Source organism: Mustela erminea, chromosome 11 (genome assembly GCF_009829155.1).
Source record: "Mustela erminea isolate mMusErm1 chromosome 11, mMusErm1.Pri, whole genome shotgun sequence".
In the NCBI taxonomy this organism is placed as follows: Eukaryota; Metazoa; Chordata; class Mammalia; order Carnivora; family Mustelidae; genus Mustela; species Mustela erminea.
This window is the reverse complement of record NC_045624.1, coordinates 74,424,956-74,437,771: the sequence shown is the minus strand read 5'-3', so window position 1 is coordinate 74,437,771 and position 12,816 is coordinate 74,424,956. Positions and strand designations below refer to the sequence as shown.

General features: G+C 37.3%; 2 protein-coding genes across 3 annotated transcripts in view; one reads left to right on the top strand and one right to left on the bottom strand.

The window, feature by feature from the left end:
• Positions 1-12,816, top strand: part of ZNF804B (zinc finger protein 804B) — a 526,762-nt gene that overhangs the window by 40,904 nt on the left and 473,042 nt on the right. The window lies entirely within an intron of this gene.
• TEX47 (testis expressed 47) lies at positions 10,777-12,675 on the bottom strand. Of its 2 annotated transcripts, none has more exons than XM_032305504.1 (2): positions 12,527-12,675; positions 10,777-11,792 (listed from the first exon to the last, which is right to left on the bottom strand). In XM_032305504.1, exon 2 carries the CDS (start codon positions 11,685-11,687, stop codon positions 10,926-10,928), a length of 762 nt encoding a protein of 253 aa, XP_032161395.1. In that variant the 5' UTR covers positions 11,688-11,792; positions 12,527-12,675; the 3' UTR covers positions 10,777-10,925. The 2 variants fall into 2 exon arrangements, with proteins under 2 accessions (XP_032161395.1, XP_032161394.1); XM_032305503.1 differs by having other exon boundaries at positions 10,777-11,789.

Here is a 12,816-nt window from a genome sequence, read left to right as displayed (position 1 = left end):
AGAGCTCATGGATATTCTAAAGTTACTTTCTGCAAAGCTAGGTTTCTCCCAGAGATTAGTGCATTTATCTAAACAAATGTTTATTGAGCAATCATTCTTTTCTAGAACGGTACAAATTGTCACTTGAGGACCTTTCAGGTCCAAGACCAGATCTTTGCCATTCAAAACTGGGTAGAGCTCTTTTCCCCTTGGGCTGTCATTGGATGTTAATCTCACATAAGAGAATAAATTCCTTTCTTGAAATCAGAATAAACTACTGGTCTTCCTCTTAGTAAAAATTCTAACATCTCCAGAGGGCCCTTTGCATTCCCAAACAGTCTGAAAATTCACTAACAAATAACTCAGCCGAGCTTGTTGAAAAGTTTATACTATGTTCTCTTTCCTCGCTCAGCCCTTTCTCCTCAATCTACTGTATCCTGCTTCTTTCTCCAGTATGTTACATAGGTCCCTCTTTCCAAGTCACCAATGATCTTTTTGTCATTCGGTCTACTTTTTATTCTTCTTCTTACCTGACTTTGAGACAACAATTGATACCGTTGAGTACTCTCTTTTAAAACAAATGTTCTGGGGCACCTGGGTGGCTCAGTGGGTTAAGCCTCTGCCTTCGGCTCGGGTTATGATCCCATGGTCCAGGGATCAAGCCCCACATCGGGCTCTCTGCTCAGCAGAGTGCCTGCTTCCTCCTTTCTGTCTGCCTCTCTGCCTACTTGTGATCTCTGTCTATTGAATAAATAAATAAAATCTTTAAAAAATTTTTTAAAAAAAATTTTAAAAATGTTCCTTTCCTTTGGCTTTCATGTCACTGCCTGATCTGCTTCTCCTTCTCTGCTTCTGGGCAATTTAAATAATGTCTTCTTTGACTGCTTTGAGGGCCCCTGTTCTTCCCTAAGCATCTCTCAGGGTAGTAGACTATCTTCTCTCTTCACTATTGTCCTGTGCTGGGTGACAGGATTACTCCTGTCATCAGATGATCCTCAGTCATCATCTCTGATGATGCCCAGTCTCTATCTCTACCAGACCCATCTCCAGTGCTTCAGAGAATATGTCCCAAACTCTACTGGATGGTTTCACATTGATGCTTTGAAGACACCTCAGATTCCTCATGTTCAAAATGGAAAACTACCTCTTACTCCCTGCACATCCCCAAGCTACTGTTCTTCCAGTACTGCCAGTCTTCAGGAATGGCACATGCCTATTCTTATTATCTTTGTACGGACATCCTATCATCTCATTCCCTGATTATTGTAATAACTTCCTAACTGGTGTGTCTATCCGGCCTTGTTACCAAGTATACTTCTCATCTCTTCTCCCAATTCAGAGTGTTTATACTGTGTTCTCTTTCCTCACTCAGCCCTCACTCCTCAACATACTATATCCTGCTCTGTCTCCATTATATTACATAGGTCAGTCTTTCCAAGTCACCAATGATCTTTCTGTCATTCGATCTACTTTTTCTTCTATAGTGCATAGCTAATCATGGCATTTCTCTGATTAAAACAACGCTGTGTCCCAATTCACTTGGGATGAAGTCATGGTACTTATGTAGCTCCAAGTGTCCACGTAATCTGGTCCCATGCCTCGCTATCCAATCTCATCTCTCATGATTCCATTTGTATTTCAAGTCCTGCCTTATTGATATTCTCTCACATCTCTCAGCACAGTATGGTTCTTCTTGTCTTTGGGTGCTAGCACATCCCTCTGATCAAGTGTACATAAATATATCCTCCACCAGGAACACTCCCTCCTACTCCCTGCCTTTTATTTGGCTCACTTCTATGCAACTTCCAGAAATCCTTGTATCTTTCTTCCTTCAGAGGCATCCCCTAATCCTCTACACTAGGGAAAGTTAAGAAACCATTGCCAAGATGAAAACAGTAATTATAAATATATATTATATATTAATTAATATAATCACTATAGTTATAACTGTTTAGTTTTGTGTGTGTCTAGGGTAGAGGGAGATAGAGACTGCATACTCTCTAAGGTAGAAATTATGCTTATTTGCTCATGATTGCCTTATACCTCCAAACCCCCATGCCTGATAAAGTGTTGGCCACAGTTTTTCAGTTCACACCTGCTGAATGATTGAATTCAGAGAGAGAATAAAATTTGGTGTGTGTCATGTTGTCCTACAACCACCTGAGAGAAACAGAGGGCAAAACATTTTCATAGAATGCCAAAGGACTCCTTTTGACCTCAATTTTTCTTGCAAATGAAATAAATACTATACCGATTAATTTGGGAAAGACTCTATGGAGGCTTTTATGTGTTTGTGCCCTTCACACATAACTATGAATCAATAAATGACAACGGCATGGCCTTCAATAAATGTATGTGGTAATCAATAAACAATTAGTAATGTTTTGAATGACTTTTATTTGGCTAAGGGAAGGAATGGAGCTCAATAAGTGCTACTGGTATTATATTTGGCTCCACTGAATGCAGATACAATAATAAGGATAGCTGTGATGGTGAGTATCAGACTCGACTATTGTTGGGACAATTTTTCCTTTAGCTTAATTTATTTTAACTTATCACAGTGTTTTGACTTTCTTGGAAGTTATTTACTTATATCAGAAAATGCATATTAGGGGGCGCCTGGGTGGCTCAGTGGGTTAAAGCCTCTGCCTTCAGCTCAGGTCATGATCCCAGGGTCCTGGGATCGAGCTCCGCATTGGGCTCTCTGCTCCGCAGGGAGCCTGCTTCCCTTCCTCTCTCTCTGCCTGCCTCTCTGCCTACTTGTGATCTCTGTCTGTCAAATGAATAAATAAAATCTTTTTTTAAAAAAAGGTAGAAAATGCATATTAGTACTTAGCCACTTCAACAAAGTATGAGATTTAATATGATGCATGTTCTCTCTATCTCATCAAAAGATGTTAGTAACAGAAGTATAAAAAATTATTCCAAACTGATGTAGCTGTCATATGTCAGTAATTAAAAGCCCAGTTTCCTTTACAAACTCTATACTCCTTATATATTCCCTACCTCAGGAATGGTAACCTCTTGTTGTAAAAACGAGAAATTTAAAATATTTGACACTTTTCTCCCCTTCAGAACCTATGTTTATTTACCTCCTGATTATCTTTCAGATCAGTCCCCTTAGATCCATTTCTGCAGTCTTTAATCTGGTTCTATCCATTATCATCCTTTGCCAGGAGACTTGTAACAACTTCCTAAGGAGCCTATCTGCACCAACATGTCCCCTGCCAGTCCATTCTACACTCAGTAGCAAACCAGTCTGATTATGCCCTACTTAAAATTGTCAACAGCTTCCCATCAGCCTTAAAGAAAAATGTCCCTCTCTTCTCTGTTTCCCCTGACTTTACATGGCTACCAAACATGCTATTTAGATGTCATAATCTAATATACAGATTTCTGGCTTTTCAGTTTCCCATTCATCTTTGCACTAAAATGAATGCATCCATGGTGGACTTTTTAAAGGGAAATATTGATATTGCCCACAGATAGGGTGGATGAATTCAGACATTCATTCATTCAGACATCAGGCTTCAACATTTTATTTGTTTTAAAAGATTTTATTTATGTATTTGGTAGGGGAGGAGAGAGAGAGAGAGAGCACAAGTAGGCAGAGTGGCAGGCATAGGGAGAGGGAGAAGAAGGCTTGCCACTGAGCAGAGAGCCCGATGTGGGGATTGATCCCAGAACCCTGGAATCATGACCTGAGCCGAAGGCAGACACTCAAGCTACTGACCCACCCAGGCACCTCTCAACATTTTAATACATACATCTGAATCCTATCCTCATGCCTGATTCTAAGACAAGTCATTCTTTTGAGACACATTTTTGGATACAGTTCAAGAGCTTCGTGGACTTTATAACGCTCAGAGGTTCTATGATGTAGATGAATGGAGACTCCAAAAGAAAAAAATTACTTGCTTTGGGCCACATAATGAGTTGGTAATGGAGTACATAACAAAAGTCAGTCATCTCACTTCCGTGGTCTTTCATTTTGTCATTCTGATTTTGGCTGGAACAGAGTATGTGCTCAGGAATTGTCCCTATAGAGGACTGAAAGTGAGGAATTGATGAATCAAAATACTACAAGGTGTGTAGTTTTATCTATGATGAAATAAACCTTGTTGTAGAGTAGTTTATGATTTGTCTTTTCAAAAAGCGAAGTCTAGTATAAACTGAGTTTAGTAAAAACAATAGAGAGAGGAGGAAGGTGAGATGTGATTGAGAGAGATCCCTGAGGAGGTCATTACTCTGGAACGCATTTTGGTAAAATGTAAATGTGTTCGGTATTCAGACATTTATTTCTTCCTCAATAAATCAAGGCTTTACATTTAATGCACTCTCTTATAAATAGTATTTTTAAAAATGGCTTAGTATTTTAGAACGAGATTAGAAGTATGAACTGCAAATTAAAATGGAAACAAATTTTCACTTTTATAATAACCTAAGAAAAGATACATAATATTAGCCTTACTGAGCACATATCTCTCAAAGAACAGGTAAGTGTGGCCGGTAAAAAAAAAATTCAAAGAAAATAAAGGAAACATCTTTAATATATGGAATAAAGGTTGTATACTTTACTAGTAGCTTGCTCAGACGCTCCAATAGGAAAGGGGATTTTTATTTTTAATCCAGTGAATTTGGAATGAGTTTCTATACTTGGCTCAGTGAATAGTAATACATAAATACTAAAGTTCTGCTGAATCACTTCCAGAAGGTATTCTTAGTATCCTTCCAAATTAAAGTGGAAGAAATTAATATGTGGGTAAAACTGAAAACTTCAGATAAGGCACAACTACTATATTTTTCACTTGCTATTTTAAAAAGCTTCCTGGACAATGACAAAACCCAATCAATTACATAGGAACATTTTAATATATTGATATTTCACAATCATTTTGGTGAAAGTAAAGTTAACTTTATGGGAAAATTCTTACAGATATTTTAATAGCCTCTTTTTAAACACGATACACTAAAGATCTGAATACCCCCAAATCCCAGGGTAATAGCTTACAAGTCACTGGTGGGGAGAAGAGTGTGAAAATAGACAACATCCCTGCGACAGGAGAATTGCTAGAATGTGGTTGAGTACCATGTACAGTGTGGGTTTCTCGAGTTTGCCAGGCTTCAAAGAGGAAATAGGATTTGATTGATAAGCAGAATTTTGGTAAGAGAAGTGAGGAAAGAGAATAGAGACAGAGAGGAGGAATATTGGGAATCAAAGCTTTGCAGATCATGATAGATTTTTCTTTTTTTTATCCTGGAGGTGGAATGGAAGCCGTTAAAGAATTTTGATGGGAGGAATGACATTTATTGAGTTCTTACTATATGCCAGGATTATTATACCATTATTTCATGCAGCACACCCCTAATCAATCTTATAATGTAGATACTGTTATCACACTCCCTTTGTAGGTGAGGAGTCTGAGGTGTTGAGAGGTGAAGAAATGAAATATGGCTCTCCAGGTTCTTGAGCCTGGTATCCAACACAAGAGTTGGATACCAGAGGTGATTCTCTTTTTAAATTAAAGATTTATTGGGTGCCTGGGTGGCTCAGTGGGTTAAGCTGCTGCCTTTGGCTCAGGTCATGATCTCAGGGTCTTGGGATCGAGTCCCGCATCAGGCTCTCTGCTCAGCAGGGAGCCTGCTTCCTCCTCTCTCTCTCTGCCTGCCTCTCTGCCTACTTGTGATCTCTGTCAAATAAATAAATAAAATCTTAAAAAAAAATAAAATAAATTAAAGATTTATTTATTTGAGAGAGAGAGAGCAAGTGAGGGAGGTTGCAAAGGGAGAGGAGAGAGAGTCCCAAGTGGGCTCCAGCTGAGCACACAGAGCCCAGGGCTGGGATTGATCTGAAGACCCTGAGATCAAGACCTGAGTGGAAACCACTAGTCAGCAGCTTAATTCACTGCACCACCCAGGGGGTCCCCAGAGGCGGGGCTCTTAACGCTTGTGCTACAGTACTTTTAACACTGATAGAAATACCATATAGATTAGCAGGAGGAAGAGGAGATTGGAGTGAGGGAGATCCCTAAAGAGAACACTATAACAAAGCCAGACAACTAGAAATCCTGTCTGCCCAAAATGGGTGGAGCTTGGACCGATTGGCTGTCAGTGATAGCAAGGAAGAAGGGAAACTGGGGCAATATTCAGATTTCTGACTTGGCAACTGGGTGGAGGGTGGTCTGTTTTCTAGCACCAGGGAGTGCAGGTCGGGGAGCAGATCAATGGAAGAGTGTCAACTGGTACAGGATGCATTCTCTCAAGCCTAGGGAGATGCCTGTGGAAATACAGGGGGACTTCAGGAGAAGGCACTGATCAAGGGCTGGAGTGCGGGAGGGATATAGTGCCACAGTGAAGAGACCACCCAGAATTATATCCAGACTCCTTACCCATGACCACAACTAATTACGTAAAATAGGTTGCAATAGGAAACTTCCGTTATCAATTCCTGCTTTCACTGTTGGCAAAAACATTTCAGGTCTTTGGGTCTCAGAATCTTTATCTGCCAAACAGGGAGATTAGAGCAGACATTTGAAAAGTACCTTTGGGGGTTCTCTTTATATTCTCTTAAAAACTATGCACTGTATTTAGTGTGTAGGTCCTATCAGCAGGTAATCTGGAAATTTACATAGTTGACCACAAGGGGGAGAACTCTAATTCTACATTAAATCATTTTCTACAGTATGAAATAGTTTCAAAGTTGGTGATAGGCTGTCTCATTCCTACTTCCTCGTGGAAGCTGGGGGAATTCTACTGCTGGAGATAGGTTTAACTGAATTGAAATGTGGTTTTGTGTCGCTAAAGTTGTGATAAAATCACTGAATGTAAAAATCTATTTGTATTAAGTAGTAATTTTCCATGAAGGAATCCAGATGCCTCTTTAATTAAAATGAAGACAGTAAAGATTTTAAATTCACCCTGGGAGGATTTTTCCCTCCAGATAACATTATTTTAGTTAACCTTCATGAAAACTATAACCTTCCTGAAAGCCCTTGGTTACTCTGAAATGAACAGAAGAGCCTTGGCATGTCAGTCTACTGCGAAGATATCCATATCGAAATAAAAGAATTAGCATGGCACTGGCCTCACCTGTTTAAATGTTACATGTTCATTGGATTTGTATGTGTTATATGTTCCATGTTCAAACATTGAATGTTACATGTTCAGTATTAAAATACTCATTTTCTGCTTGGGTTAACGTCTGTACTTTAGCTTAATGGAAAGTTTTACTGTAAGGAAACTAACTCTCATTGGGTTGAGAACTACCTGATGAGGCTTCCTAAGGTTTAAGAAGTCACAGTTTTTGACTTAATCAAATTAAATTACACTTGTAAGGTCTATATATAACATTTCTGTATTTTTTCAAATATACCTAAACATATACCACGTGTCTTCCTTTTTAAAGACATGATATTAGTGAGCTTTATAGGAACCTCAATAATGCAACCACTACTGAAAACATATTGCTGTTCCCCCTTAGAGACAGTGTCACATTCTTTTAATATGTTTGATGACAGCAGATACTCCTTTGAGAGTGACTGCAATAGTAAAAAAAAATAACAACAGATATTTTTATGAATGTAGAGTGAATATTCAAGGTCACCAATCAAGTTGGAGTATATATTATCTGGGAATCAAAAAACTAGATGTGGCCAAAATATTTAAACTCCTTTTGATTTATAAACCTTCATTCATCTGTCATAAAAGTCACAAAATGTTTTCAGCAGTGATGGTGTATCTGAAAAATAAGTACAAACCTGCCCAACATGACTTCTAGGAAGGCTAACTTTCATTTGAATAAACTCATTCTCCTGTGCTCACTAAAATAGATAAATAACTATATAAGTAGTTTAATTTATTTAGAGTCTCTTTGAGCTTCTCTTCCAGTTATTTTCATAATGGACACTTCAAGAATCCTTCAAATGTAAATTAACAGTATACTATGTAAATCAGTAATATTAGCATTGAGATCTTTTCTATATCTTCCTCCAAAAATGATTCTGATTTTTTAATGTTTTTCTTTGGCTTAGTGAATTAATTTTCAATCAGTACTTTTCATATCTGAAAGTATTATAGACCAATAAAAGATGGACCATAAGCAGTGTGCTAGGTCTATGCTAGGAAGATACCTTTCTACCGCTACTTGTATTTCCAGTGACAAGCATGGTGCTTGGCCCCCTAGTAAATATTTACCGGTAGATATTTAGTAAATATTAATGGCATAGATGAATGAAAACTAAATGATATGAAATTATATGCACATACACATATATATGTATGTGTTTTATATATATATATACAACTTTATATAATAAATATAATATATATAACTTTATATATCTGCATATAAAGTTATTCCCAATACATATATATTATTGTTCCAGATTGTTACATAATCATTCATCCAAAACACAGGAGATTAAATCCATGACAGTCATTTATCTCATTCACAGATATGCAATTTGGACAGGGCTCAGGGGGAACACACCATCTTTGCTACTCCACACAGTGTTGGTTGTCCTGGCTTGAAATCCAGGGTTGACTGGAAGACTAAAGTCTGGAAACACCTGAAGGTTCACCCACTCACATGTCTAATGGTGCTTGTGGCTCTTGCCTGGACCTCTGTTGGAGATGTCCTCTGGAAAACCATGATAGATGGCTCACAGTGTATTTTTAGGTTCCAAGAACTAGCATTGAAATGATCATATATTATGACCTAGCCTTGGGGAGGGTCACATGGGATCACTTATGTTGTACTCTCTTGATTAAAGAAATTACAAAGTTCTGCTTGATTTCAAGGGGTGGGGATTTAGAAGCCACCATGACATGTAGGAATATTAAGGCCACATTTTAAGAAGAGCATGTGGGATGCATTATATTGCCATGGCCATTTTTGGAAAATATGCAGTACTTTTATACAGATAAATGTACAATTTTATTTGTAGACTTCACTTCTCTTCATTTGCTAACTTTAGAAAATACTCTTCCAAAACAACAAAATTTACCTTGCTAAAGGGATTCTATCTGATTCAATGACCATTTATGGTTCATTTTCTTTTTCCTGTTTCTGCTTGTTCTCTGTTCTCCTAAATTTGGTCATCTGCCCTCCCCAGCCTCTCTTCACATCCACAAGCCTAGATCAAGGCTTATTTTCTCAAGTCTTTTCTCTAGGGCTTTCCCCGCCCCCCACTTTGGCCTGGAAAGCATTTACTTTTACTTCTACTCATTTTGTTGTTGAACGTTTATTCTCAATGGGTGGATGCCTGTGTCTTTTCACATTTCAGAGTAAATAGTAAATAGCACATTGCTGATGAATATGAGGTATTTAGTATTTGCTAAATTGATAAAAACATTTGTAAGTTATATACTCTTTCTTAACCAGAAGAATTACTTCATGTTTAATCTAAAATTGTACCCTTTCTGTTACTAAATTTAAATGAACAGAACTTCAAGTGCAGCTAAGAGTGAAAAATGCCGTTCTGTCTCTAAATCTATATTACAAAATTTAAAAATAGAAGCCATCTTTCCCAAAATTTGATTCTGATATGGAACAAGTGATGACAAATTATCAGCATGTAATAAATTTGAGTTGTATACTGATATTGCTTTTTTTTCTCCCAAAGAGACTGAAAATCAAATAATAATAATAAAAAAATGTAAAATAATACACAGTGTTTCTTCTAGGAAATCTGTTTCATGAGATATTGAAATAATTTTGGATAAATATCGCTGAAGTCATCAAGATATTAATACCATTTAATAGTTTAAACAAATTACATTATTCTAAATAATTCAAAAGGTAATTGATCCCATGAAAGAAGGGAGAGAACAACTTGAAATAGGTCATGCAGAAATTGCAGGTCATTGTTTTATAGGAAGTAAATTGAAAAAAAAAAAAAAACAATCTGTATATCTTATGCGGGAGCATTTATAAATATTTTACAAGTGAGCAAGAATCACGTTTTCTGGGTACCCTACTGTATCCCTAACATCTGGCAAATATCTGTCATGGGAAGGGTGCTCAAAAAATGATTTTGCATTGAAAGAATACGGTGCCTTCTGACAACATATTTTCTGGCTGTTTCAGAAAGCTACTGTGTTCTTCAGCTTTTATAATAGCCTCAAAATTCTTAATTATATAGCTCAGAATATATGGGCTTTTCTCTTTTCAAAGTTTAGGTTTTGTGTTCTGAATTCTGGAATCACGTAGAGATTATTCCTTCAAGTCTTTCCTACATACTGCTAACTATAATAATGATCATACCATATCATATTTACTTTTACATATACTTGCCTCTAAACTTAGGTTGCAAGCAACTCAATGATGGTATTTTCCCCCCAAATTTTATATTCTGAGAACAAAATGGTTTTTCCTGAAATTTTATTCTATGTGGTGGCTGATGATCATTTACTGTGGAAAGAATGAATGAGGGTGCCTGGGTGGCTCAGTTGGTTAGGTGTCTGCCTTCAGCTCAGGTCATGATCCCAGGGTCCTGGGATGGAGCCCTGAATTGACTCCCTGCTTAGAGGGGAGCCTGCTTCTCCCTCTCCTACTCCCCTGCTTGTGCGTGCACTCTCTCTCTGTCAAATAAATTAGTAAAATCTCAAAGAATGAATGAGAATCTGAATTTGTCCTTTATTATCTACACTTTTCTTAAAAAATTAAGCCATTTCATCAAAATGATGTTAACATTTGAAAAATTATGAGCTTATTAAAACTCTCCACCTATTAAAATAACATGTTGAACTTAATATCAGAACAAACATTAATTTTAAAGTTCAGCTCAACATGCTCTGCGAAGATTAATATATTACTTTTGTGTATATTTTGGCATTCTGGTCCTTTCTTTTTTAAGAGGAGAGTAACTTTAGAAATTCCTTCCTTTTATTTAAGTAGCATCAATTCCTTGAGAGATCAGACCCCATCCACCACATCTCTCTCAGTCCTAGAAATAAGTCGGAGCAGGCCATATCACCTCGGAATCCAAAGTGACATGTATGGGTTTGTTATATGTGTTTATGAAAGTTTCTGGATCCATGAATTCTTCAGATTTGTATAAGTACTTTATTATTTGTTCTGGGATGAGCAGTTCAGGTGCAAGTTGGTGCAGATTATCTCCTGGTCCTTTAGCACCCACTTTAACCGTCTTTAAAAGATGGAGTGCCAGTTTATGAGTCTGAGTGAGAAATTCTGTGATGACCTCTTCCACGGATTGTGTCTGTGTCACATCATCGAGATACATGACTGGAACTTTTATTACTGAAATATGCCATTGCATGAAGAGTCTGGTTGGGATGTTATGGGACACAACGATAATTCTCATCCCTCGGATAAAGAATTCAGTTTCACTCTTTTGATGACTCAGATAATCTAAAAGAATTCGATAAAGTGTACTGCTGGAGCTCTCAAGGATATGCAGAATAGAAGTAGGATATACCAGCAAAAACCCTGTCACTGTTTCTCCTAGGTGATGTTTTAAAATTGACTGAAACACTTGTTCGTAGTAGTCAGCAATATCTTTTTTTTCTGTGTTTGCTGTTAGCTCGGCCACTAGAAACATCCTATGAAGAAGGAATTTCTTTAGCTGTAGTCTTTGTTTCTCCTCCTGAAGATGTAAGAAATTGCCACGTGGAATTTGTGGCATTAGAGGAGATTCTACTGGAAAAGCCCTTTTATTGGGCTTTCTGATATGGCCTGGGAAAGTCATGATGGACCCTATTTGTTCTTCCAGATGATTCCAGGTTTCAGCCTACCACGATGTTTACATTATCAGGATACCTCTTCAGTGAAGAGGTGAACTGTTTTATTTCTTCTTACCAAAAAAAAAAAAAAAAAAAAGTCTTATTATTTGTCAAATGCTAGCGAATAGCAGAATCCCTTCCCAGTATTATCAACAATACCATCTTTGAAATAAAAGATAACGTTAAAACCAGATGCAAATTATAGAGATTGTTTAAAAGTTTACAATGAAATAACATTTGCACCGTAGGAAAAAACTCTAATACACTGGTGATGAGGAGAAGGAAGCACGTATTCTAGAGAAAGTTAACTCTGTTTTTGTTTGCATTATTATTTTCTCCTTCAACTTATGCAAAATCTTTTCTCAGCCCCCTTTTTCTGAATCACACATGTGCTCTTATGCACATACGTGCACATGCACACAGGAGTGAATCGCTGACAGTCACGTACCCTAGTTTTGGTTTCACATTAAAATGTATTTTCATATATGTAATGGTAATTACAGATTGTCCTTGATTTGTCAATTTAAAAAAAGTGATATTTTATGGTAATTTTTTTTTTTAGTTTAACTGTTAGTAAAAAAAAAAAAAAATCTGGGGAATTCTTACGTCCTAATTGGCTTCCTTCATCTTTACTCAGGATACTAGATGTTAATACTGTGGCTTGTCTAGTAACAGTCAATTTTGGAGTACCTAATTTTGATTCTTTGAGTTTTTTTCCTATCAACAAATATCAGAAATGACCCTTTGCCTTCCTTTTGTTGTCATTGTGGGTATCAAATAATAAATTCTGTTACTTTGCACTTACTCTTCTTATGAATCTCTTTTTCTTTTCTCCAGGTCATCTTAACCTTTCTTTTCTTCTTCAAGTGCTTCTTGCTTTTTTAGCTGTCCTTGAAGTCCCATTTGTCCTCCATCACTTTTCCAACTGCCAGTGTCTTGGGTGCTGCCAGCTGTCCTGAGTATTCTCTTCTCGTTTCCATGGTGCCTAGTGAATCAGGCTGTCTGTGGTCTTAAAGGGCCAGAGTGCACTGGCAAGTGTCATTTCTTCATTTAATGAGGATATCTCAACAGCCATCTCAAACTCTTGGTAGAGGA

Bases quoted from the DNA above. Each gene is read 5' to 3' on its own strand.
- TEX47 (XM_032305504.1), bottom strand. From the start codon at position 11,687: ATGACTTTCCCAGGCCATATCAGAAAGCCCAATAAAAGGGCTTTTCCA.